We start from the raw sequence: 26,985 nt of genomic DNA on the forward strand, positions 1-26,985 counted from the left end.
TTCTGTTTCTCTGTGTTTAGTCAAGAGAGATTGATGAAGGAGTGGAGGAGTCACAGGGAGATCAGGCAGCTGACTATTTTAGCTGCTCTCATCCCACAAAGAGGTAGGAATTTTAAAGTTTCATCCACAACAGGATGCCACAAACCCAGTCATCCAGAGGCTCTTTAACATAACGGAAGACATACCATGGAAATGGCTGACGTAGTCAACGTCATGCTTTATTTTGTTTATTTGCCTTGCTTTTAGTAAGCCCAGTGATCCAAGTGCTTTTATTAGAGGCATGACAGAGTGGAGGCATGTGCACCAAAGAACAGAAGAGCATGAGAGAGGCATGGCACATAGACAGTGTGCTGAGGCATATTTTTTAAACTGCTCCAGAGCAAGCACTGACCACCTCCTTGAGGAAAGACAGCTGACAGGACACCGTGAGCAGGTTAAGAAGAGACGTCAGGTGTTGGAACGTGTAGTGAAGGTCATAGGGAAGAGAGGCTTAAGCTACAGGCAGGAGCACAATGAGGCTACGTACAACTTGGACATTGACAGCCTCGATCATGGCAATTTTTTGGAAATGATAATATTGCTGGGGAAATATGATGTCTGCTTAAAAGAGCACCTCAGCAACATAATTGAAAAAAGTAAGCAGATCCATGCTTCAGGAACCCACCTTCCTGTCAAAAATGACTGCAAATGCAGTCATTGTGGCACATTATACTGCGCTTTATTTTAAAGTTTGAAATAACACAATGTGTGCATATATCCTCTGGTATGTTGTGTGTTTTCGTGTATCGTATAAATAATCATGGTGGGCCGCCATGGCCAAAAATGCCCGGGCCGTTTTTGGTCCCAGTCCAGCCCTGATACTCAGTACTACTGAAGCATTTCAGTGTGCCACAAAAGAACCGAAGTTCGGTACATAGCCCTATGTATGAATGCCGTAGAACGTGTGTCGAAGCTGCCTCAAATGATTTGTGCACATTTAGAGTGCAGAAGCTCCTGAATCCAGGTTGACTACCCAGAGTGTAGGTTGAATGTGGACACAAGACAGCATGAAAAACAACAAAATAAAACTAAATAAAAAAAAAGACAAGAACACAGCACGAAACCCCATATTGCTAGCAGAATGCAGCAGGAAAATGCAGAATGCACCTCCAATGTCATACACACCATTTGAGGTCTGGGTGGAAGGCAAGCAAGGGGAGGGCTGTGGCAGAACAAGCGCTGTGGTCCGTTTTCTAAAAACCTGAAATGAGTTTGATGTCTCCCCCCTTGCACTCACACTTGCTCTGTGATAAATCATGGGGCTGAAATTATCACTCAGCTCTGTGTGTGTGTATGTATATATATATATATATATATATATATATATATATATATATATATATATATATATATATATATATATATATATATATATATGCATAACGCTACATAAGCCACTAAGCGCGCTTGTGAATGACTCTTTGTCTATGTTGTGATCCGTTGTGTGTTGGCTTACAACAGTAAAGTGTTGTTATTTGACTTCCTCCATTGTCCGTTCATTTGCGCCCCCTGTTGTGGGTCCGTGTTCCTACACTTTCACAACATAAAGGTGAGGAAAAATGCCTGAAATCAACATAAATGTTTTTTTTAAAAAGATAAAAAAAGCACTGTGAGAACTGACCAAACGGCATTTGTTATGGCTAGGGCTGGGTATCGAGAACCGGTTTTTTTGCGTATCATTAAAAAATGATTCGATCCACTGATATCAATAGCCTTTTTGGTTAACGATTCCCTTATCGGTCCTTCAGAGCAGCCGCTGTTTTTGAGGGTGTTTGTCGGGAAAATGATCATTCCTCTACGTTGATTACAGACCCGCTGCAGCAGGTCTGTAATCAACCGTTTCTGCAGTGTGACACCACTTTGAAGCATGAACCATTGAAGCAATGCTTCGATCCACTAGCTTGTTGGTTCTTTGATTCGCTGCTCTTCAGAAACAGCAAATCCACTTCAACCCCTCTCACAGCCATCAAAATATTGCGTGTCACTTTTGTGTGGATTAAAGTCACTAACTGGGACTCTTGTCTTGTTGCAGTCAGGAAACAAGAATCATCCTCCATTCCGTTGGCACAGCTCCAAACGCTGCGCGGCTCTCTGCCGAGACAGAGTCTGTTCGGAATTAATACGTTCAAAACAAATCGCCGCTTTAAATAAAATGACACCTCTTATAAAGGTAATACAGACAAGAAACTACAATCGACTAAAACTTTTTTTTCCCCTCCTTAAATGAGACGTCCTTTGTTCTTTATGAATTTCATCCTGATGTGCAGCACAGCCAGCTGCAAGAGCTCAGCTCAGATGTATGGAAAGACATTCATGCCAATAATGTCTGAAAGGAAACGCTTTTGACAAAAACTACAGATTTTTTTATTTCTATTTATGTCCAGAGATCAAGGATCCACAATGTAGAGTTTATTATATCCAAAGTTTAAGGATCCAGTGACCAATTTCATATTTATTTACTTTAAGACTCAATAACATGTTCAATTTCAATTCAATTTCATCAGCTTATAAAGCTCCAAATCGCCACAAAAGCCGTCTCAAGGCACCTCACATAGAACAGTTCAACATAAAAAATTAAAATAAATAAAAAAATTCAAATACATAATTAAAAACAGAATTAAAAGAATAAAGCAGATAGAAAACCTGTAAAGCCTACTTTTAGTACACAAAAAATTCATAAGAGGTGTCGATAAGGGAATCGATAAGGAATCGGCTCAATATTGGTAAAATCTCATCAGTACCCATCCCTAGTTACGGCATATTTCTGCTGACACATGACTGAAGTTGGCGTATTTGTTGTACTGTTGGCTTCTCATATATTCCTGCGGCGTGCCGCTCACAGGACACGCGTGTCCTGTCAAACAGATGTGACATTCAGATCGCCTGTTGCATGTCAACATAAACTCACGGTGCATTGCAGCTGGGACAGCCTGTCAATGTCCGTGCTCTCCAGCCCGTCGCAAAAGCATATATGTTTTATGTATTTCCATGTCAGGACAGCAAGCACACACATGCGCATGTCCATCAAAACACTGTACGTGTTCTGTAGCTGTGACGTCCAGGACCAGTTGCTCCTGATCATCATCTAGAGACATTTAACCAAAGAGTATTCCTGACAGGTTTTGTGAGATCACACGCACACACACGATAGTAAGTCATCCAGATGGTCATCAAGATGGGAGTTTGAACTATGTTTTTGCAAATCGGTGAACTCCTCTTTCGGTTTTGCTTAACTGCACATGGATTTGAATGATCTACTCTGCCAGAGGTACTCACGCTGTGCCAAAACACCCTCGATACGATATCCCAAGACAATGGCAGCCCTCTGAACATCCAGGCTGTTGAGCAGGTTGGCTGTTTGGACCGCAGGCATTCTCTGGCCACTGGGATCCTCCACAAAGTAGACCATCGCCAAAGGGTGGTCCGCTCCTTCCAACCGGCTCGTACTTACAACCTAAAAGAGTGACAAAGTTCGTGTGTCAAGACGAAATCAAATCATACGATCGAGAACTGGCAAATTTGTGTTAACCTTTTATAAAAGGTGGCATTCATTTACAGCTGAAAATAAAAAGAATGGACACAATATTAGTTATAATTACCAGATTTAAAAACTACAGTGGAAAACCAGAGCTATTTTAATACTATAATGAAGTCCTCTTCTATGTCTCGTAAAATATTGGACCATGCAAAAGGATGAAGAAGATTGAAATTTGCTTGTCACAATGATTTAGAGCAGTGATTCCCTGGTGGGCCATGAAAGTACTGCAGGTGGGTCTTGAAAGGTCATTTAAAACAAACAAAATACCCCAAACATTTAAAAACTCTTTGAATTTCAATTTTGCAATAATGTTTAAAATTCTCCCAAAATATTTAGTATTTTAAAAACATAAGCAAAATGATAAAAACAAAGCGATGGGAGTTACATTACATCCATTCTTCATTTATCAGATCTAGTTTAAGATAAACATATTAGTTTCAAGTGTTGGTCAAAATTTTGATTTGTGGATTGGGTAGAAGGCAAAAAGTGTTCAGGTTGTAAAGTGAGCTGTGATGTTCCTAAATATAGAATGGCTGGTTCTGAGGAGGGGGAAAAAAAAATGCAATCGACAAGGCCTTATGAGGTATGTTACTCCATCCTATCATTCACAAGAGATTGTTTTCAGGGTGTTATGTCAAATCAAAAAACCAAAACAAAAAAAAAAAAAAAATCTAATTTATTAATTTGTACTGCGCCAACTCATGATAAAATCACCTCAAGGTGCTTCATACAACACAGAAAAACAGAACAAAATTGTGTGGGCCGCTGAAGAGGAGGTACTGCTGGCCCACCACCAGAAGGCGCCCTGCCTGAAGTGCGGGCTTCAGGCACGAGAGGGCGCTGCCGCCTCAGGAACAAGCTGTGGTGACAGCTGTCACCCATCATCCGTGACAGCTGTCACTAATCATCACATCTGGTATAAAAGCAGGAAGACACCTCCACCAAACTGCCGAGATATCATCTTCATCTGGAGGTAATACTCTCAGCCTTTTGTGATTTATAAATCTGTTATTGTGAGTGTTTGCAGGAGAACCGGTCGTTTTTACGGAGGCTGTGCAAGACGGCGCTCCTTTTCATCTGAGACCGCTGCAACGTGTTGAGTGAGAGGTGGAGGTGGCATTCCCACCATTGTTACTGGGTGTTCACACCCACCCTTTGACTGTCTTTTGCTTTCTGCCAGCAGTACCAGATCCGACACGCGGGAAGGTGGCCACCTGGGGACTCCGGGACTTGGCGGCTCCAGTATTCCTCGGGTTCAGGTGGCGGTGGAAATCGTGTGGTTCCAGTTCGTTTCCAGACGGGCGTCTCCTATCGTCGAGCCTGCCCACACGACACCTTTATTAATTGACTGTTGCACATTCTGAATCTGCTGTGTTTGGTTGTGACATTCACAACAGTAAAGTGTTATAATTTGTCTCCTTCCATTGTCCGTTCATTTACGCCCCCTGTTGTGGGTCCGTGTCACTACACTTTCCCAACAAAAATAAACTAAAACATTAAAAACATAATAAAAGCAAAACCATAAAAAGTAAAAGAATAAAACACATAATAACACATATACTAGTGGTAAAACAAGGATGACAAATATGTCTTTAGTCTGGATTTAAAAGTCTCCACAGCATCTGAAATCCTTATGTACGTCGGAGGAGGTCATTCCACAGCGTGAACGGCAGACTTTTTATTCACCCTGGGAACACAGAGAAGTCCTGCACCCTGCAAACGCAGGGCCCAAGCTGGTACATAGGGCTTAACCAGGTCAGCCAGGTAGGGAGGTGCCAGTCTGTGAACAATTTTATAGACTAGTAGCAGAACCTTAAAATCTGAACTCACTGGGACAGGAAGCCAGTGAAGGGATGCCAAAATGGGCGTAATATGGTCAAACGTTCTGCTTCGTGTCAAGAGTCTGGAAGCAGCATTTTGAACCAGGTGAAGACCCCTAATGCTGGACTGCGGTAAACCAGAAAATAGAGCATTGCAATAGCCCAATCTAGACTAAATAAATGCATGGATCAGAGTCTCAGCATCAGCCATAGACAGGATGGGACGAATCTTCACTATATTTCGCAGATGGAAGAAAGCAGTTCCTGTAATGTCTCTAATGTGGAGGTCAAAAGACAACGCAGGATCAAAAATTACCCCAAGGTTCCTCACTTTGTCCGTATGATGTGTAACACATAAACCTAAGGTGAGTGCTAGCTGGTCAAATTGATGCCGATGCCTCGCTGGACCAAGAACCATCATTTCAGTCTTATCAGAGTTTAAAAGTAGGAAGTTACTTGACATCCAACTTCTCACTGATACAAGACAATCTTCAAAAGATTTTATGTGAATGAGATTACCAGCAGTTATCGGCAGTACAATTGAGTAGCATCAGCACAGCAATGAAAGGGAATCCCAAAATGCTGCAATACGAGGTCTGTCAATAAAGCAATGGTCCTTTTTATTTTTTTCAAAAACTATATGGATTTCATTCATATGTTTTTACGTCAGACATGCTTGAACCCTCGTGCGCATGCGTGAGTTTTTCCATGCCTGTCGGTGACGTCATTCGCCTGTGAGCACTCCTTGTGGGAGGAGTCGTCCAGCCCCTCGTCGGAATTCCTTTGTCTGAGAAGTTGCTGAGAGACTGACGCGTTGTTTGATCAAAGTTTTTTCTAAACCTGTGAGACACATCGAAGTGGACACGGTTCGAAAAATTAAGCTGGTTTTCAGTGAAAATTTTAACGGCTGATGAGAGATTTTGAGGTGATACTGTCGCTTTAAGGACTTCCCACGGTGCGAGGCGTCGCGCAGCGCTCTCAGCCGCCGTCGTCAGCCTGTTCAAGCTGAAAACCTCCACATTTCAGGCTCTATTGATCCAGGACGTCGTGAGAGAACAGAGAAGTTTCAGAAGAAGTCGGTTTCAGCATTTTATCCGGATATTCCACTGTTAAAGGAGATTTTTTTAATGAAAGACGTGCGGACGGGTCCGCGCGTCGGGACGCAGCCGACGCGGTGCGGCGGCACAGGAAAAACACCTCTGTGTTGATAACCATTTGTAAAATCCATGGTTTTTGATGGCTTTCAGTGGAGTGAGTATATGAGAAATTGTTTAACAGCAGGACATGTTCCAACTTGTCCTTAAGGCTTTCAACAGAGGTGTTTTTCATGTGGCGGAGCGTCGCGTCGGCTGCGTCCCGACGCGCGGACCCGTCCACACGTCTTTCATTAAAAAAATCTCCCTTAACAGTGGAATATCCGGATAAAATGCTGAAACCGACTTCTTCTGAAACTTCTCTGTTCTCTCACGACGTCCTGGATCAATAGAGCCTGAAATGTGGAGGTTTTCAGCTTGAACAGGCTGATGACGCTGCCTGAGAGCGCTGCGCGACGTCTCGCACCGTGGGAAGTCCTTAAAGCGACAGAATCACCTCAAAATCTCTCATCAGCCGTTAAAATTTTCACTGAAAACCAGCTTAATTTTTCGAACCGTGTCCACTTCGATGTGTCTCACAGGTTTAGAAAAAATTTTGATCAAACAACGCGCCAGTCTCTCAGCAACTTCTCAGACAAAGGAATTCCGACGGGGCTGGACGACTCCCACAAGGAGTGCTCACAGGCGAATGACGTCACCGACAGGCGTGGAAAAACTCACGCATGCGCACGAGGGTTCAAGCATGTCTGACGTAAAAACATCTGAATGAAATCCATATAGTTTTTGAAAAAAATAAAAAGGACCGTTACTTTATTGACAGCCCTCGTATATTCCAGAGAAGTGCCACATAAAGGGAAAAAGCAGGGGGGCTAAGATGGACCCTAGGTAACATCAGTGGTAGGACCCACTTCTATAGCAGGGTGTAGTGGCTGGGCCAAGGCATGCTGAGATATGCTCAACCTAATGTCCTCCATTTTCTTCTCGAAATAATCCAAGAAGTCCTGTGCTGAAAAGGGATAGTGACTAACAGGTGGCTGCCCATAGAGGAGAAATGCTAGTGTCAAACAAAAACTTTGAATTATGCTTGTTTTAATTGATCAAATCAGAATAATAGGCCAGCTTTGTAGTCAATAGTGCATGCTTATAATATGATAGCATCACGCCACGCAAGGTGGAACACCTCTAATTTGGAGCTACGCCATTTCCATTCCAAATCTCTAGCCTTCTGCCTGAGGTCATGCAAGTAACCCTTGAACCAAGGCGACTGTGCTTTGGGAAGGTGTGATTTTAATAGAGGTGGCGCAACCTTATCAAGTGTAGTTTTGAGCACTGAATTTAAACTATCCGCAAAATTGTCAACTGATTGAGCATTCTCCAAACTTGAAGCTAAAATATCAGGCAGTCTAGCTTCGAGCTCAGTCATAGATGAGGGTTTAATGTGTCGCCACAGTAATAGGCAAGATTGTTGCTCCACTAATCGTGGCAGCGTAAATGTAAACCTAATAATGTCAACATTATTGTGAGTTATGGGAATATAATACAGTGGCTTTGCTATTTTCTAATCAAAAGAAAGACATGCAATGGCTGTATGCATCATCTATTTCCATTTTAATATAAATTTATGACGTAGCATATGTTGGTGTTGTCTTCTTCTATTGGCTGGTACGGTCACTCCGCGTCCTTCATCACATCCTAAACCTACATCACATTGTGATGTCTCCAGTTCAATATTTCTAGTGGATAGACTAAACGCAATTGCTTCTAAAAATAAGCACAGGATCCATGGAAGACAAAGTACTACAGTTTCGACATCGTAAAATTAATATTTAATGAAGGTTCTAATGAGCAAAACGTCTTCATGCTACTAAAAATGAGTTTTTAATGAAGAGCGTAGCACCTCATTTTCTGTGGAACCTTGTAACATTTATCTTGAGTTTTTCCTGACAGCCACAATTAAATGTATTCTTATTTGTTTGACTCCACAGTTACCTTTCACTCACTTTAAATGTGTTGTAAAGATGACAGATCCAAATTAAACATGAAACTGCACATTCACAGATTATCTCCAATTTCTTTTAATGACAGGCACATATTGAAATGTCTTTGATAACGGACTTTGTGCATTTATCTTGAATCTGATAGTTTTATGTTCGGTGCTTTCATCATTTGGTTTGTCCTTTTATGTACACAAATCTCTAAAAATCTGAAAGTACAGATTTTGTCTTGACCGTGTAAGGCATAATGGGCTAGCTATGCCCCCCCCATGACTCCATCCTTCCTAGAAGATCAAAACAAAGCCAAACAATATGTTATGTAATAACGCTGATACTATCTCCACTACTGCTGTCACAATAACGAACCACAAACACATTTCAAACCATTAAATCTCATTTATGGTATCTAACAGTATTTGGCCCCATTCTCAAGTTTTTTTTTTTAACCTCAATCCTTGCCCTTGGGAAGGTGTTAGAAAGATGGTTAGTTGGTTTACTTGACTAACAGCATTCATTCATTCATTTTCTGAACCTGCTTATTCCAACCGAGGGTCATTGAATGTATGTGTGTGTGTGTGTGGGGGTCCTATCCAAGCAGTCACTGGGCAAGAGGCAGGGCGCACCCAGATAGCCCGCCAGTCAATCACAGGGTCACATATACACAGAAACACATTCATACTGTCACTCACAGCTACATTCAATTTAGAGTCACCAATTCACCAATCTTGAATGTCTTTGGAAGTGGGAGAAAGCCAGAGCACCCGAAGGGAACCCACGTAAACACCACACAGAAAGGACCAGGTTGGAAGTGAAGGTGAAACTCCCTTGATGTGCCCTAATTAAAAGCAAAATTTATTAAATTAGTAATGTATTTTTTTTTTTTATAAAATCTGAGATTTAGTCTAAGATGGAGAAGAAAGGCAAACTTTTTTAAACGACATCAGTTCAACAGCAATACGGCTTTGGAAGATTATTTTTTCCCAAAATGGTGATAACATTGGGTCTGGTCCACACCAAGTGTAAGTGCATTATGTGGCAGGTGTGCTTAAAAGGGCATCTTAAGAACATTTGAAAATTATTTTTCAATACTGTGTGAGACACTCAAATTTTGCGAATGAGCCCATTTTTGCAAAACGTTCTTGAAAAAGGTTGGCTCTCACTTTTGATAGAAACCAAAATATTTTGGCAGTGCTCTGTAAAAAGGCCAACAAAATGCACTGATAAACAATATGAATGGACTCACAGCATCATCCAGAGAACTCTGACTCAATCGTTTTCCCAGAAACACACAGCCATAATCAGCTTGTGTGTCTAAGTGCCAGACAAGGGATCCTAAAGGATTCAATCCAAGGTCTGCAGTGTGAGTCACCTCAATCGTTATGTTCAAAAGGCACTAAAAGATGGATGTCTTTGAAATGTTAATATAATATATGTATAGAAGCTCTGGTAGACTCAACGACAGTATCCTTTCAAGGCTACAAAGAACAAACACACACAACCTGATGAACTTGTTAACAACAAGCACTATAATCAAAAGAAGCATTGATACCTACATTTTTAACTAATTTGAGTACTAAAATTTGAGCAACACTGAAGACTCAACTGACAGAACACCTGCAATCGACTCTTCCGTGTACAAGTGTGTGTATTTCCTCTTGAATACCAGAAAGCACCTTCATCTCAACTGAAATGTGTCTGAGATTTATACTAACTGTAATCCCATCACCATCCAGCAGGACACCATCACTACAGTATTCGATACTGAATGCACCTAAAAAGTGCGAGTCAACCACCCGATTGCAAATGCCAGTGAGGACATTATCGTATAAGAAACAGCTCAGATACATTTAAGGTGAATATGGGGCAGGATACATGTTAAATGGATATTAAATGGATGATAAATTGCTGTCGCAGAGTCCGGGAAAACCTAACTTCTGGTATAGAGCAGAGCCAACAGCCAACTGACAAGTGGCCACCTGCAGGACCTCCGAACCCAGTCAGAAAAACAGACCGAGTCACAACTGTCAAACAATGAGGGCCAGAAATCAGAACAGTGATGAGCTTGAAATGAATTTCAGCACCAAGTATCATTTGCTGTAGGTGCAGTGACAGTGAATGCTAACCTGATCACTCTATGCCTGAATGATTATGATTGGGTGCAGATGGAACATGAATCAATAAACCTAAGTACTGTAAGTGGATAATGCAGCAGATGTTTGAGAAGTCTGAATCGAGCATTTGCTGATTAGACACAAAAATGAACAACAGCTCACGGGTGGTAAGGAGACATATTCTTGATTGTGAAAAGAATCATTTAAAAAGGGAGAAAGAATGCCAGAGAGTAGAAGTACAGATCTAAATACAGCAACCAGTCTGACACTGAATGCTCACCACCAACATGGCACTCTGGTTTCCCAAATTACTCTGCAGATTTTATGAAGGCAGCTGTGTGGGAGACAAAGTAAAAAAAAAAAAAACTTCTCAACTGAGGACAGCATTTTTCAGTTCAACAAGCTGTTTAAAGATCACTGTGTGCATCCACACGTGATAATGCCAGATGAAATATGCTTCCATACTTTCTCAAACATATTCCCTTTTATCTAAATGTTTTCATCTGTTTCCCTCATGCTGAAGTCTTTTGTTATGAAGTGTGCCTTCCCAACAGGAATGGGCTTAATCATCCTCACTGTGGGATACAGACAAAAAGAAATGGTTAATAATTATCTGCTCTTAGTAACTCTGTGGCTCAAAGGAACCATCAAGAAACAGAACCAGAGAAATGACAAAGAGGAAATAAGGACTTTTAAGGTTGTGGTCTTTGAGTAGCTTGCCCTGGGCCGAAAGGAGATGCGGTTACCATGGACACAGAGCACTGTCCTGTTCCTTTAGAGATGAGCGAAGCAGGTGCACAGCAAACCCACAAAAGGCAGAGCCTGATTAGTAAAGCAGTAAGGCTTTCAGTGGCTGCAAACACTGCAGCACTCACATAATAAGCCCTCAGTACTGAGGAAAGGTAGTTCAAGCGATCTTACCTCAGGGAATGATGATATAAGCCGCACAAGGAAGGAAGCACTTTCCAGAGCTGGTGAGTAATTCTTCAGCAAACTTCTAATTTAAGATGCTTCAACATTTGTTGTGTAATTAATGAAGAAGCATTTTTGTTGCCAAAAAGCAGCCATACCAAATGCTACGGATGGGGGTGAAACTAATGATATTGCAATGTTTACCATATTTTCTGGAGTACAAGTCTTTTTTTTACTGTAATATTTACCTGAAGATCAAATTTCAGTGACAAATATGTACTTTCACAAGTGGCAGCCAGAGACTGCAAAAGTTTCTCATTAATGCAGGCTGATCCAAACACGATGCCGTCCCATCGGCGGTGGAACTTACTGTCCAATTGTCACACCAAGCACAGAGGAAAGATAAATAAATAAATATTTAAGCCAAGATAGCAAGAAGAGTTCTTCTGCCTGATACACCATAGCAGATGTGATATCCAATTAATAGGACATTTGCAAAACCCAAATATACACTGTAGTTGCCACTTTTTAATACAGCCGAGTCAGTTGTCAAAGACCCTGCAGGAAGTAGTTACTTCAAAATGCACCAAATTATTTCTTACCAAATACCCGTACAGTTCTCCCGGGGAAATGTAACTTAAGATGTGAGTTTTTTTTTAATAAATTTATGATATACAGATGTATAGCATCAGCCGGCACAAAACTGGTGCTCAGGTGCAACAGATTGTATGAAAAGAGCTGCCCTCTGTGTTTTCTGTAATTCTTTTTTTTAAAGCACACACCAGCACCACTTATGAGCATATGTGTATTATTCAACTTTCCCATGTTCCACTGGTACTAAAAATGCAAAGAAATCACAATGTATTGTAATATCAACTACAATACATGCAGAATCACATTCTTAAAAACATGATATATATCGATTGCCATGCAAGTATAATATTGTATCGGGAGGTAGTATCATCCCAGCTTTACCTGAGCCTTCAATTCACCTCATGAAACTTACTGGGATGTTGAATTTCCCAAGATCAGGTGGGATTTGGATCGCATTGTTGTGAAAGTGTAGGAACACGGACCCACAACAGGGGGCGCAAATGAACGGAACAATGGAGGAAGTCAAATAACAACACTTTACTGTTGTGAAGAAGCACAACCAACACGGCGAATTACAATTGTGAACAAGTAGTCAATTCACAAAAAATGTGTCACTGGGGCAGGCTCGAAGATAAGAGACGTCCGTCCAAAGCAGAACCGAACCACACGATTTCCTCCGCCACCGAACCCCGGAATACTGGAGCCGCCAAGTCTCGAACACCCAGGTGGCCACTGGCCTCCGCTTGTCGGATCTGGTACTGCTGGCGAGGAACAAAAACAGTTATGTGGGTGCGTGTGCACCAGTAACACGTATGGTGGGAAACCACCTCCACCATGCTCGTCGAAAAAAGAACAGAATAGCTGCTGTCCAATACACACAAGCAACAGATATTCACAGTCAGCTGAGAACGTTACCTCCTTGGTAGAGCGATATCTCGGCAAAGAGGTGGATATGTCGTCTTGCTGATATACCACTGAAGATCAGATGATTGGTGACAGCTGTAGTAGGTGATAAGTGACAGCTGTCACCCCGGCTGCTCCTGTGAGGCGGCAGCGCCCTCTGGTGGCCTGGAGCCCGCACTCCAGGCAGGGTGCCCTCTGGTGGGGGTGGCCAGCAGTACCTCCTCTTCAGCGGCCCACACAACAGGACCACCCCCTCAACGGGCGCCTCCTGGCGCCCGACCAGGCTTGTCCGGGTGGCGGCGGTAGAAATCGGCCAGGAGGGCCGGGTCCACGATGAAGCTCCTCTTCAACCAGGAGCGTTCTTCGGGGCCGTACCCCTCCCAGTCCACCAAATACTGGAAGCCCCGGCCCATCCTTCGGACATCCAAGAGCCGGCGCACAGTCCAAGCCGGCTCGCCATCGTGATCCGGGCAGGAGGTGGTGCCGGACCTGGAGTACAGAGGGGTGAGGTGTGATGTGGCTTAATCCGGGACACATGGAAAACGGGATGGATCCGCAGTGAAGCCGGAAGCTGAAGCCTCACCGCGGCTGACTGATGACCTTGAGGATTTTAAATGGACCGATGTACCGATCCTGCAGTTTAGGTGAGATCACTTGGAGGGGAATGTCCTTTGTTGACAACCACACTTCCTGCCCTGGCCGATACGTAGGGGCCGGGGTCCGCCAACGGTCTGCATGGGCTTTCGTCCTCATCGGGGCCCTCAGCAAAGCAGAACGGGCGGCACGCCACAACCCGACGGCACTTCCGCAGGTGGGCCTGAACCGAGGGCACACCGACCTCTCCCTCAACCACCGGAAACAAAGGAGGCTGGTACCCCAGACACACCTCAAAAGGGGAGAGGCCGGTGGCTGACGACACCGGGCTGTTATGGGCATACTCGATCCAGGCCAAATGGGTACTCCAGGCCGCCGGGTGCGCGGCCGTCACGCAACGCAGGGCCTGTTCCACCTCCTGATTGGCCCGTTCTGCTTGCCCGTTGGTCTGGGGATGATACCCGGATGAGAGACTCACCGTGGTAGAAGCTCCTCCAGACGTGCGAGGAGAACTGGGGACCGCGATCGGAGACGATGTCTGTTGGAATCCCATGCAGCCGGACGACGTGGTGGACCAGGAGGTCCGCTGTCTCCTGGGCAGTCGGGAGCTTCGGGAGGGCCACGAAGTGGGCCGCCTTGGAGAATCGGTCCACTATCGTGAGGATGGTGGTGTTGCCCTGGGACGGTGGAAGGCCCGTGACAAAATCCAGGCCGATGTGGGACCAGGGGCGATGAGGCACGGGTAGCGGCTGGAGCAGTCCCGAAGCCCTGCGATGATCAGCCTTGCCCCTGGCGCAGGTGGTGCAGGCCTGGATATAATCCCGGACGTCGGCCTCTAGGGACGCCCACCAGAAGTGCTGCCGGACAACTGCCACGGTTCTTCGCACCCCTGGATGACAGGAGAGCTTGGAGCCGTGACAGAAGTCCAGGACTGCAGCCCTAGCCTCTGGTGGGACGTAGAGTCTGTTCTTCGGCCCAGTTTCCGGGGTCCGGGCTTCGTGCCAGGGCCTCCCGGACGGTTCTCTCTACGTGCCAGGTGAGGGTGGCCACGATAGTGGACTCCGGGATGATGGGTTCCGGTGGATCCGACAACTCCGCTTTGACTTCATCTTCATGTACCCGGGACAAGGCATCCGATCTCTGGTTTTTGGTCCCGGGACGGTAGGTGATCCGGAAGTCAAACGGCCGAAGAACAGTGACCAGCGGGCTTGCCTGGGGTTTCAGCCGCTTGGCGGTCCTGATATACTCCAGGTTCCGGTGGTCAGTGAAAACCGTGAATGGCACGGACGTTCCCTCCAACAGATGTCTCCACTCTTCAAGAGCCTCTTTCACCGCAAGGAGTTCTCGATTGCCGACGTCATAGTTCCGTTCGGCCGGGGTCAACCTGCGGGAAAAATAGGCACATGGTGAAGGACCTTATCGGTCTTCCCGCTCTGGGAAAGCACAGCTCCTATCCCTGAGTCCGAGGCGTCCACTTCAACCACTAACTGGCGACTAGGATCGGGCTGCACCAGAACGGGTGCAGACGAGAAGCGCTGTTTCAACTCCTTGAACGCGGCATCGCAATGATCCGACCAGGTGAAGGGGACTTTTGGTGAGGTCAGGGCTGTCAGGGGGCTAACTACCTGACTGTAGCCCTTAATGAACCTCCTGTAGAAATGAGCAAAGCCGAGGAACTGTTGCAGCTTCCTACGGCTGGTGGGTTGGGGCCAGTCTCTCACCGCCAGCGACCTTAGCCGGATCAGGAGCGACGGAGTTAGGGAGATGATAAACCCCAGGAAGGACAAAGAAGTGCGGTGGAACTCGCACTTCTCGCCCTTCACAAACAGCCGGTTCTCTAACAACCGCTGCAGGACCTGACGTACATGCCGGACATGGGTCTCAGGATCCGGAGAAAAGATGAGTATATCGTCCAGATATACGAAGACGAATCGGTGCAGGAAATCCCGCAAGACATCATTAACCAATGCTTGGAACGTCCCGGGGCGTTTGTAAGACCGAACGCATGACCAGGTACTCAAAGTGACCTAAGGGGGTGTTAAATGCCGTCTTCCACTCGTCTCCCTTCCGGATCCGAACCAGGTGATACGCATTCTAAGATCCAGCTTAGTGAACATTTGGGCTCCATGCAGGGGCGTGAACACTGAATCCAACAAGGGCAATGGGTATCGGTTACGAACCGTGATTTCGTTCAGCCCCCTGTAATCAATGCATGGACGTAGTCCGCCATCCTTTTTCCCCACAAAAAAGAAACCTGCACCCATCGGGGAGGTGGAATTCCGGATCAACCCGGCAGCTAAAGAGTCCTGGATGTAGGTCTCCATTGATTCGCGCTCAGGTCGTGAGAGGTTGTACAGCCTGCTGGACGGAAACTCAACGCCTGGAACCAAATCAATGGCACAATCGTACGGGCGGTGCGGGGAAGGGTGAGCGCCAGATCCTTGCTGAACACGTCCACAAGGTCATGGTACTCCACCGGCACTGTCCCGAGATTGGGCGGGGCTCTGACCTCCTCCTTAGCCTGGGAACTGGGAGGAACCGAGGAACCTAAACATACCCGATGGCAGGTCTCGCTCCACTGAACCACTACCCCGGACGGCCAATCGATCCGGGGATTGTGTTTTAACATCCAGGGGAACCCGAGAATCACGCGGGAGGTGGCATGAGTCACAAAAAACTCGATTTCCTCCCGGTGGTTCCCTGACACCACCAGAGTTACTGGAGGTGTCTTATGTGTGATTAAAGGGAGTAGGGAGCCATCTAGTGCCCGTACTTGCACAGGTGAAGTAAGTGCCACCAGAGGGAGCCCTGCCTCCCTGGCCCATTTGCTGTCTAGCAAATTCCCTTCAGAGCCCGTGTCCACCAGTGCTGGGGCCTGAAGGGTTAATCCTCATAAAGGATTGTAACCGGGAGTCGTGTGGCAATACGGGTGTGTCCCACGTGAATGTCTTGGCCCGCCCCTAGCCCAGTTTCTAGGGGCGGGCGTTGGTGTTAACCGCTCGGGGCAGTCCCTCACTTGATGCTCTATCGAGCCACAAACAAAGCACGCTCCGCGGACCAGCCTCCTCTGTCTATCCGGTGGTCTGAATGTGGCCCTGCTCGTGTCCATAGCTTCATCAGCAGGAGGAGCTGTAACCACACGGAGCGAAGAGGCTGTGGAGCGTGGGGAGGGCGGAGCTCGGTTGGAACCGGAAGGGAGAGGGACGGCGTGTGCCCGGCCACGCCCTTCATCTCGTTCCCGACGGCGTTCTTCTAACCGATTGTCTAATCGTATAACCAGATCAATAAGCCCGTCTAAATCCCGCGGTTCGTCCTTAGCCACCAGGTGCTCCTTCAGGACCAACGACAGTCCGTTTACGAAGGCGGCACGGAGGGCAGTGCTATTCCAGCCGGACCTCGCCGCCGCGATGCGGAAGTCGACTGCATAAGCAGCTGCGCTCCGGCGCCCCTGTCTCATTGACAGCAGCACGGCTGAAGCGGTCTCTCCTCTATTTGGGTGATCGAACACTGTTCTGAACTCCCTCACAAACCCATCATATGTCTGAAGGAGCCGTGAATTTTGCTCCCAGAGCGCTGTAGCCCAAGCGCGTGCCTCACCGCAAAGCAGTGTTATAACATAAGCTATCTTGCTAGCATCAGTCGTGTACATGACGGGACGTTGTGCGAAGACGAGCGAACACTGCATAAGAAAGTCCGCGCACGTCTCCACACAACCCCCGTACGGCTCTGGAGGGCTTATGTATGCTTCAGGGGAAGGTGGGAGGGGTCGTTGAACGACCTGTGGAATGTCAACGTTGCGCACAGGATCGACAGGAGGGAGAGCCGCAGCAGCGCCCTGAGGGCGCGCTTCCACCTGAGCGGCGAGAGCTTCCACCCTGCGGTTAAGGAGGACGTTCTGCTCGGTCATTAGATCCAACCGAGCCGTAAAGGCGGTGAGGATTCGCTGCAACTCACCGATCATTCCTCCTGCAGACGCCTGTGCGCCCTGTTCTTCCATTGGCCGTTCAACAGCCGGTTGACGCCCCTCGGGGTCCATGACGTTGGCCGAGATATCCTGTTGTGAAAGTGTAGGAGCACGGACCCACAACAGGGGGCGCAAATGAACGGACAATGGAGGAAGTCAAATAACAACACTTTACTGTTGTGAAGAAGCACAACCAACACTGCGAATTACAATTGTAGACAAGTAGTCAATTCACAAAAAATGTGTCACGTGGGCAGGCTCGAAGGTAAGAGACGTCCGTCCAAAGCAGAACCGGAACCACACGATTTCCTCCGCCACCGAACCCCGGGAATACTGGAGCCGCCAAGTCCCGAACACCCAGGTGGCCACTGCCTCCGCTTGTCAGATCTGGTACTGCTGGCGAGGAACAAAAACAGTTAGATGTGGGTGCGTGTGCACCCAGCAACACGTATGGTGGGGAAAACCACCTCCACCTCTCGTCGAAAAAAGAAACAGAATATCTGCTGTCCAACACACACAAGCAACAGATATTCACAGTCAGCTGAGAACGTTACCTCCTTGGTAGAGCGATATCTCGGCAAAGAGGTGGAGATGTCGTCTTGCTGATATACCACTGAAGATCAGATGATTGGTGACAGCTGTCGTAGGTGATAAGTGACAGCTGTCACCCCGGCTGCTCCTGTGAGGCGGCAGCGCCCTCTGGTGCCTGGAGCCCGCACTCCAGGCAGGGTGCCCTCTGGTGGTGGTGGGCCAGCAGTACCTCCTCTTCAGCGGCCCACACAACACGCATCTCAGTTCAGAATTTATTGTGCCATTTTTGTAGCCCCACTGTGTGTGCAGACAGACACACTTGACTGTATGAAAATGTGTGCTTCTATTTGACTTTACACATTGTGTAGCATTGACAAAATCTGACCATACATCTGATCATAAAGTCACCTTGTATTTTGAAGTGTGAGTAAAAACTCAGTATGCTGTTTGAAAAATTGTGTATCTAAATTCAGATTTGATTTGCATGAAACAAGTGTAACTACAGCAACAGCGTGACCGCAGCTTAACATGTACTTAAGAGATTTAAAAATTTGATTACAGATAATATTTTTACTACTGTTTATTCCATTTCATCTGTTTTGACAACATTTAAAACAACAGCTTGTTATAAGGCAGCGTTTATCCCTTTGAGCCCTAAGGGCATTTTCTCAGTTTTACCATACCTTAAGAAATTCTCCTTTTAACACCCTTTCTTTGAATACAATGTCCATGTGTTGCATATTGAAATGCTCAGAACAATCTCAGCTTTGTGAATGTAAGACACATTTGTCTACAGCACTGTTTAAAGATATACTCTATTAAGAGAAAGTTTATGTTTAAAAGTTAAAGTTTACTAAAGGAAAAAAAAGTTTTATAACTTAGTACAATTATCTCACCAGTTTGCTGCTACCCAGATACATTAATTTTCATCTGGATACATTTTCTACATTAGTGACTGAAGCTTGATTTAAAGTTTGTGTCAGTTTCTCCAAAGCCTCAAAGCATCTGTGAACACAAACATTGAGTGTAATAAGGAATAAAAGTACCTGAACGCTGCTGTTTCCTATGCTGGTGGCTCTTTTAACACGTTTGATTAGTCCCATTGCTTCCCCAAGTAACATGGCCATCCGACGCTCCATATTGGCTTGGAAGGTTCTCTCACCCACTTTCTGGTCCAGCACACCCAGAAGCACTATAGAGAGAAAATGAATCATCAATGAACAATTAGTCATTTACCATACTGTGTGTGGTTGCATTCACTTTAGTTCGACTGAGCTTTAGAATAAATTTGTAAATACTTAACTGTTAATCAATGAATGTACAGGCAAATAAATGACTAAAAACTAAACAGAAATCTGATATATTTTTCCCAGGAGCTGCTGAAACCAATGTTTATGATATGGTTGCGTTCCTGCCAATCTCATCTTTCTTCTGGGATCTGGAGATTATTAACATAAATAATCCAGAAAAATCAAACAAAATCATTTGATTATGTGCTGAACCATTTTCTTAGTAACTTTGGCCCATAATATCACAAAAAAAAAAAAACTTATATAATCTCGTACCTGTTCTAACCCATGAAGAACGAAGCAGCTGGCTGGTGTTCAACTCTGGATAATGGAAAGCTGGGGGGGAGGGAGAGAATGACGTTTAAATAAAATGTCTGTCTTTTTAAGGCCACCGTCAATGTTAATGTGACACAATCACGCATCAATCTTGGAGCTAATGGAAACAATTTAGGGATCATTGTGCCATTATGACCAAATGGAAAAGGTTAATATTATTTATACCATGGTCAGTGAGAATTTCATGTCTAACTGACGTGCATTATTTTCATGTACACACACACGTAGTTCGGCAAGTTAAGTCACTGTAATATCACTTCGCTCTGGTCGTCACCACAGCAACGCACAAATCAGTTGATGCAGATCAGCTGTGTTTTGACAGGTGAATGACAGAAATGTGATAAAACATGAATTTCCAAGTGAATTTTAATATTTAACATCGGATGAACTGGACAAGACTGAAGACGCGAAAGAAGAAGCGAACGGTTGCCAAGGACGAAAATATCTTGAGACTGGCATATAACAGTCCCAAATACTTATGCATTTTTATCAAGTTCTATTAACTTAAATAAATATTTGTGTGTTAGCTCACTGTGTGGGACCATGGTATAAGCAAATTAAACAACTCGAAGCCATGCATTATACAATTTGAATGCACTTCGCGGAGTAACACCACTCTGCTTTGCGTTGTGGTGTTTTAAACCTGGTTCACACGACAGGATTTTAAAATTATCTTTAGGTTTCCAAAACCTGAGAGACCACACAGGTGAAGATAAAAAAAATCATGGATCTAACAGGTTTGGTCGTACAGTGTGTGGGGTTCAGCCACACGGTAAGGACAACACCACCACACACGAACAGATTTCACACACACGAACATTTACAGTTCAGACAGGAAATCTCGCAAAATCTCTTGAGATTAAACATGACTTCAGAGTAAACAAACGGAGGTACTTTGTGGACTATTTAAAACAGAGGGAAAAAACGGTACAAAAAGAAAAAGAAAAGGCGTTCTTTAAAGAAGTGGAGAAAGCGCGATCACCGGACTTTCTGGTAAGTCAGAACAGCTGTTTTGATTTTATTTTCCACTCCGTGCGTCCGTCACCTCGCTTTCTGATTGGCTGCACGTCACATTCAGCAGGCTGTGAGCTTGTTTTGGTCGGAGGACACAACACACGCTGCGATATCGGGTCAAAAAAATCCAACATGTTGAATATCCCCGATTTGCGATCGGAGCGCTCCTGACGGCCTTCTGCGCAGATCAGAGCGCTCTTAACACACTACACACGGGAGGAATATCTGATAAGATTATCTTTAGCGTCATCACGATTGTCAGGACGTCCTCAAGACTGTCGGATGGGGAAGATCGGGTCCGATATCGGCCTAATTATCCTGCTGTGTGAACCCAGCCTTAGACTCCGTGTCACGCATTCAAACCGTACAATGCCCGGCTTCTCGTTGTATATATATATATATATATATATATATATATATATATATATATATATATATATATATATATATATAAAAACCTTGAGGGACTTACGCTCAGCAATCTGTAGTACAGGAAAGCCCATGTAATAGCTGAATTCCACCACGGGGAACTTCATGAGAGCACTGCTGACCTCTGATCCCAGCAGATAACCCTTGGAACCATGCACAGTCCAAATTATGTCCACTGGTTCCCTCACAACCTGTTGCTGCTGGTAGTTGGAAGCAGCCATAGTGATATTTACAATCTAAAAAAATAATACAGGTAACAATAAATACATCAATACTCAGCAACTAGAGCAGGATTCAAGTACAAGAAGTCAAATGAAGGAAATTACATATAGTGATGGTCTTACAACTGGGAAATTCTATGGTAACAGAATTACAATGACAGCAAAATCTGGCCATATTTTAGTTTACAATTAAAAGTTTGCTATGATTGTAATTCCTTAACTGTAATATTACCCAACTACAAGTCAAGTCTGACAGCATGTGTTGGTGCTGCACTTTGCTGCATCCACAAATCCATTGAACTGCCTTGGAGATTGGATGGAAATCACCCTGGTAGACAACTAGTCCATTCCCACATCTCTAAAATAACCATTTTTGCATTAATTTTAACAAGCAACAGTGGTCTTGGTGACCACCAGACCTAACTTTACCCAAGGATTTCTTCCCTCATTAATTTACCAAATTCCAAACAATGCAACAAATGCAATGAAGTAGTCTTGTCCTTGTTTGCAAAGCAGTATCTGGCAAAGTACTTTAAACATTTGGGAAAGATAACAGCATACATTTAGCACAGGTGCTAATGCCGTCCTTCCTCATTTCAACTCACTTGTACTGTAAAGTTGCTTGAGTCCTGTGTATGCTGTCGCATTTCTGCAAAAGCCGTGGTTAAGCCTCTCTCAAGGCTCTCACTGAAGTTGCATACACGTATATCTATATGGCTCGGTACAAATTGCAACACTGGAGAGACAACACAAGGACATCACAAAATGATAAATCTTGAGAGTGAGTGGCTTCTCGCGACACTGAAACACAATTTTAATAAACTGTCAATTACCTGTGTGGACTTGATATTTAGTGCCTGGAATTGTCCGGTTGGCAGACAAAGACAGGAAGCGGCGCCCAGACCTTTGCAAAGCACTGATGACTGATATAGCTGTATAGACAACTGGACCAGACACTACTCGAAATGCAAATTTTGGTGGGGGCTCCACAACCTTCAGACATAAACCAGGTATATGTGTAAAAGGTTCACATCACATAGTCATTCACTCGGTTAAGTTGGTGGATGTGTTTATGAGTGACACCTACATTTTAGGTAACAGCACACGCACAAAAAAAGCATGTACACTGGCCTGATGACATATACAAGCTGTAGACAAAAATACTGTCTTGACAGAACACTGCAACATTTAGTAAAGGTGCGTTTACACATAAGCAAGACGTGTTACAAATGTAATTTTTCTGTTATTCGTGACACATTCCTGACATTCTTAACATGACTTAACGCATCTGAATAGGTTTCTTAATAGTGCGTGTTGGTGCGTGATATTCTTGACATTCGTGGAGCATGTTTTTGCCTATCAAAAAAATCTTCCACGAATGTCACACACCACCCTCATTTCGTCTCATGTCGTGGAGGTCGCAACTGAGCGTGTTGATCCATCTTGATGAGTAGTGATCCTTAATAGAATAATAGAACGTGACAACGTTCGTAGTGGTTCCTGTGATGGTTCTTGGAGCCCAAACTGTCACGCGTTATTACGAAGTGACACGGAAACTGTCAAGTTTTGACACAACATTAATGCGGCGTCACATTTCACTGCGCGCCACGATGAATCAGTTTTCTGTCACGTGCGCATAATTAAACTCGGCTCCACAGCGTTCAGTTTGATGCAGTTTGCCGAAGAGGAACAGTGACGCGAAGTCAGCCAAGTGTCGTTCCACAGTTCCTGCTGAAGCTCCTCAGGACGCTCCTGCAGGTGTTCCACCTGCTGTTGTAACCGATGAGTGGGAGAACGAGTCTGAGCCAGAGGAACCAGAGGAGCGAGAGGAGACTCACGTGCAGCCAGACATCTCTGCACCTCCTCCAGTCCGGCGGAGGAAGAAGAGCGTGCACAATTAAACCCTGCTGCACCGCATTCAGTTTGACTGCTGACACCAAGTCAGCTAAAAGTCTAATTTCAGTGCTCTTCAGCGTTCAGGTGTTCCACCTGCTGCATGTGCATGACGTTTGGGAAAACATGCGAGACGAGAGCCGCATGAAGCCACACATCTGGCTCTGTCCATCTCCTCCTCCTCCTATCTGCACCACTTCATGGCACAGAGCCCAACTATGCATGCAGTCACAAAATTCTTCTGAAAAACTGGAGCGATCTGAAATCGGCTGGATGAATATGGGTGTGTGTGGACACAATACACCTCATTCACAACGTGACAGAACTTAACGATGCGCTGTTACGCGCAATAGCGCGCAACAATGCGGAACATTATTCTTGACCGTGCGTAATGGTTCCTGATAATTCTCCAGCAACACGTGCAGTTCCTGAGGACACCTGACGCCTCTGCCCCGAATCATGACATTCGTGATCAGCGGCCAAGAATGTATACTTCGTGGCATTCGTGACTTGTCATCGTTATGTGTAAACGCAGCATAACATGCGTTGCAACAGAGAGTAGACTAAGAACACATAATTTTCAAACATTTTATAGCGCGCACACACAAGTATGTTATCAATGTATTACCATGATTCATTTTTTTTTTAAATTCAGCTCAGGTCTGGGAGGATGCACTGGTGCCATATATGTCCCAAATGACAACCACCCACTTTGATCCTGGTTGTATTAATTTTGAATATTACATTTCTAAATAATAATTAGAATAATAAAAACTGAATTTCCAGAAAGAAATACCTGCAGTTCAATTGATTTGTTGAATTCTGCTTTCAGGATGTCTCTGACTTGAGATTTGGCAAATCCAACAGTTGCACCAGAAGGAAAACCTTTAGAGTAAAGTATTTGCTTATCATCTTGTTTCATAATAATAACTACAACAACAATGCTCTCATATATAGTCAGAGTATTTTAAGATATATATATTTATATATAAACAGATCTTGGAAAGCTGCGATAGAAACATAGCACAAAGTAAAGTGGTATCCTGCTTACCAATTTTTATTAAATAAGCAGGCCTGTTAATGTTGCAGAGGTACTGTCTTGATGTTGATGCTGAAGTCAGGATCGTCCCAGTGGTGACAGAGGTGAAGCTGAGATGAGTGGAGGCAGTACCTGTGGTTGTGGCTTGAGGAGATGTAGTTGTGGAAGTTGTAGTAGTTGGTACAACAGACCCTGTATTAGTTTCACTGCCTGTTGGGCTCAAGGTAAATGTAACTGGAATGTCGAATCCATCAGTCCCTTCATCACCCATCATAAATGGAGGAACCAAAGTGGTGTTAGGTGTTGATTCAGGTGTAGGTGCAGTGATGTTGGGAATCAATTCAGCAGTAGTATCAGTGATGTTTGGAGTTACTGCTGTTGTATTGGCTGTTGTGTGGGCAATAGGTTCAGTTGGAAGTATGATTGCAGTAGTCTGTACGGTGCTTTGTAGGAAAGACTCTGTGACAAACCAATGGACATCTGTCAGAGAGGAGAAAAATGTGTCATCTGGCTGCACAGAGGCAGTACTGGGAGGTATAACGGGTGTGTCCAGTGCAACAGTTGGTGTATGTGTAGACCAGTCACTGGTGGGCATATGACCAGCCCTACTGGAAGAGGAGAGCTCAAAGAATGGGGATGCTTCTTGTGAAGCATACACAAAAAGCTCAGAGGTATTTATTGCCAGATTCTGATCTGTGGTGGGTATTGTAGCTGTCACATCACTAGGTTCAAACCCTGAAACGTCACCAGAGGTACTGTCCTCAGTCCACTTCGTCTCATTGTTGTGTTGGGGCTGTTCACCACCAAATGCAACAGTGAGTATGTTGCTTAGCTGCACATAGTAGCTGTTGGTGGGTGTGATGTGCTTAGCACTGACTGACTCCACAGAAAAATACTGTGAAATAGAAACAATCCCTTTGTGTTCTGCTCCAGTATCTTTACTGACGTTCTCCTTGGATAACTGAGTGGTGTAATATTCCAAGCTGTTCATATCAGGAAGAAGGACATCTGTTGGTTCAATGGTCAGAGTATCTGACCAGTCTATGTCTGAGGCATCAGAGGTATCACCATGACCTGTGGGAGTAGGCTCAAGTGTGTAATGAATTGTGGACAAATAAGAAGGGTAAGTGGTTGTAAGTGGAATGGCGATGCTGTGTGCTGATGTGGGACTGTAAGAAAGTGAGACAGGAAGAGGTTGTAAGGATGATGGAGATATGCCTACCCTTGAAGGGAAAGATGTGTCATAACGTTCTGTGACATCCTCCAAATCATACATGTCAGAAGGTAACTTGGTGACTAAGGAGTAGTCACCTCCTTCTGAAACTAAGAACGACATAGTTTCCAAATAGTCCCCAGACCCCCAATCTATATCCATAGTGTTGGTTGGGAAGAAATCCTCTGGAAAGAGCTCAGCAGATTCTGCTGAAGGTGACGCAGGACTGATGAAAGGCACTGAGGAGCTAGAGGCCAGCATAACAGCTGGAGTAGGTAGCATATGAAACCCATGTGATGAGTTGGACTGTTGCAGTGGGGCACTGCGAGGCTGGTTCAGCTGGTTCACATCCAGGGTTTTAGATGAGGCTTTTACAAACAGTTTGGGGTCAAAAACAAAATGATTGCGGCTGTGAGATGCATCTGCCTGAAGGTCTGTGAAAGCCAATTTTGGCAGATCAAGTGAGGTCATGCTTACTAGCATGTGTTCTGATCCTCTCTCCTGCTGCTCAATCGGAGAAAATAGTGGCTCCTCGAGAGTTATCTGGTCAGAATTAAGCACAAGATGTGGTGTTTTTGAACTGGTAAATACAGATGGGCTTAATGATGGTGCTGATATATTTGAAACAAGAGGCAGCTGCGATGTTAGAAACACTGGAGAGTCAGCTATGGGTTGCTTGGCAAAATTTGACTCTGTTATCTTCCAATCTGCGGAAACCAGAGTTTTAAGTGTTATGCTGGACCCAAGTACAGGGTCAAGTAGGCCTAACTGGGGAGTGGAAAGAGGTTGTACATCACTTGTATGGAGGTCACTTGGTGTAAATGTTTGCGAAGGTGCATGTCCCCAGTGAAAATGCATGACACTAGCAGTCCTAGCTCTGTGGAAACGTGCAGGAATGGGTGACAGGGCACTGGGCTGGTGTGACTTCCCTGAAGTGATGATGTGTAAGGCTGGTAAGGCTGATGGTGGTGAACCCATTAATCTTGAAACATCTCCAGATAATTCCGTTGAGTGGTGTGTCATGTCCAAACAAGGCTTTGCTGCTGAGAAATAAAAATAATTTTCCATTTAGGGATAAAATAATTAATTATACATAGCAAACTTTAATGTACAGTCACATACAGAATAATAATAATAACAATAAAAACAACAAAACAAAGCAGGAAGAAGAGCAATTTGAGATTTCTGACGTCTGCCAATCCGGATCACCTCCAAAATTCAGTGGTGTGTATACACACACATATACATATATATACACACATATACACACACACATATACACATATACACACACACATATACACTCAACAAAAATATAAACGCAACAGTTTTGGTTTTGCTCCCATTCTGTATGAGATGAACTCAAAGATCTAAAACTTTTTCCACATACACAATATCACCATTTCCCTCAAATATTGTTCACAAACCAGTCTAAATCTGTGATAGTGAGCACTTCT

General features: G+C 44.7%; 1 protein-coding gene across 1 annotated transcript in view; it reads right to left on the bottom strand.

Annotated features, from left to right (window-relative positions):
• Positions 1-26,571, bottom strand: part of LOC117514967 (UPF0606 protein KIAA1549-like) — a 107,810-nt gene extending 81,239 nt beyond the window's left edge. Inside the window, 8 exon segments of the mRNA XM_034175530.1 lie at positions 3,312-3,493; positions 19,141-19,286; positions 19,660-19,719; positions 21,206-21,398; positions 21,989-22,119; positions 22,217-22,376; positions 24,073-24,161; positions 24,328-26,571. Coding sequence (XP_034031421.1) covers positions 3,312-3,493; positions 19,141-19,286; positions 19,660-19,719; positions 21,206-21,398; positions 21,989-22,119; positions 22,217-22,376; positions 24,073-24,161; positions 24,328-26,551 — 3,185 coding nt within the window. The 5' untranslated portion in view covers positions 26,552-26,571.
• Between the last annotated feature and the right edge of the window lie 414 nt (positions 26,572-26,985).

Source organism: Thalassophryne amazonica, chromosome 8 (genome assembly GCF_902500255.1).
Source record: "Thalassophryne amazonica chromosome 8, fThaAma1.1, whole genome shotgun sequence".
NCBI classification, from domain to species: domain Eukaryota; kingdom Metazoa; phylum Chordata; class Actinopteri; order Batrachoidiformes; family Batrachoididae; genus Thalassophryne; species Thalassophryne amazonica.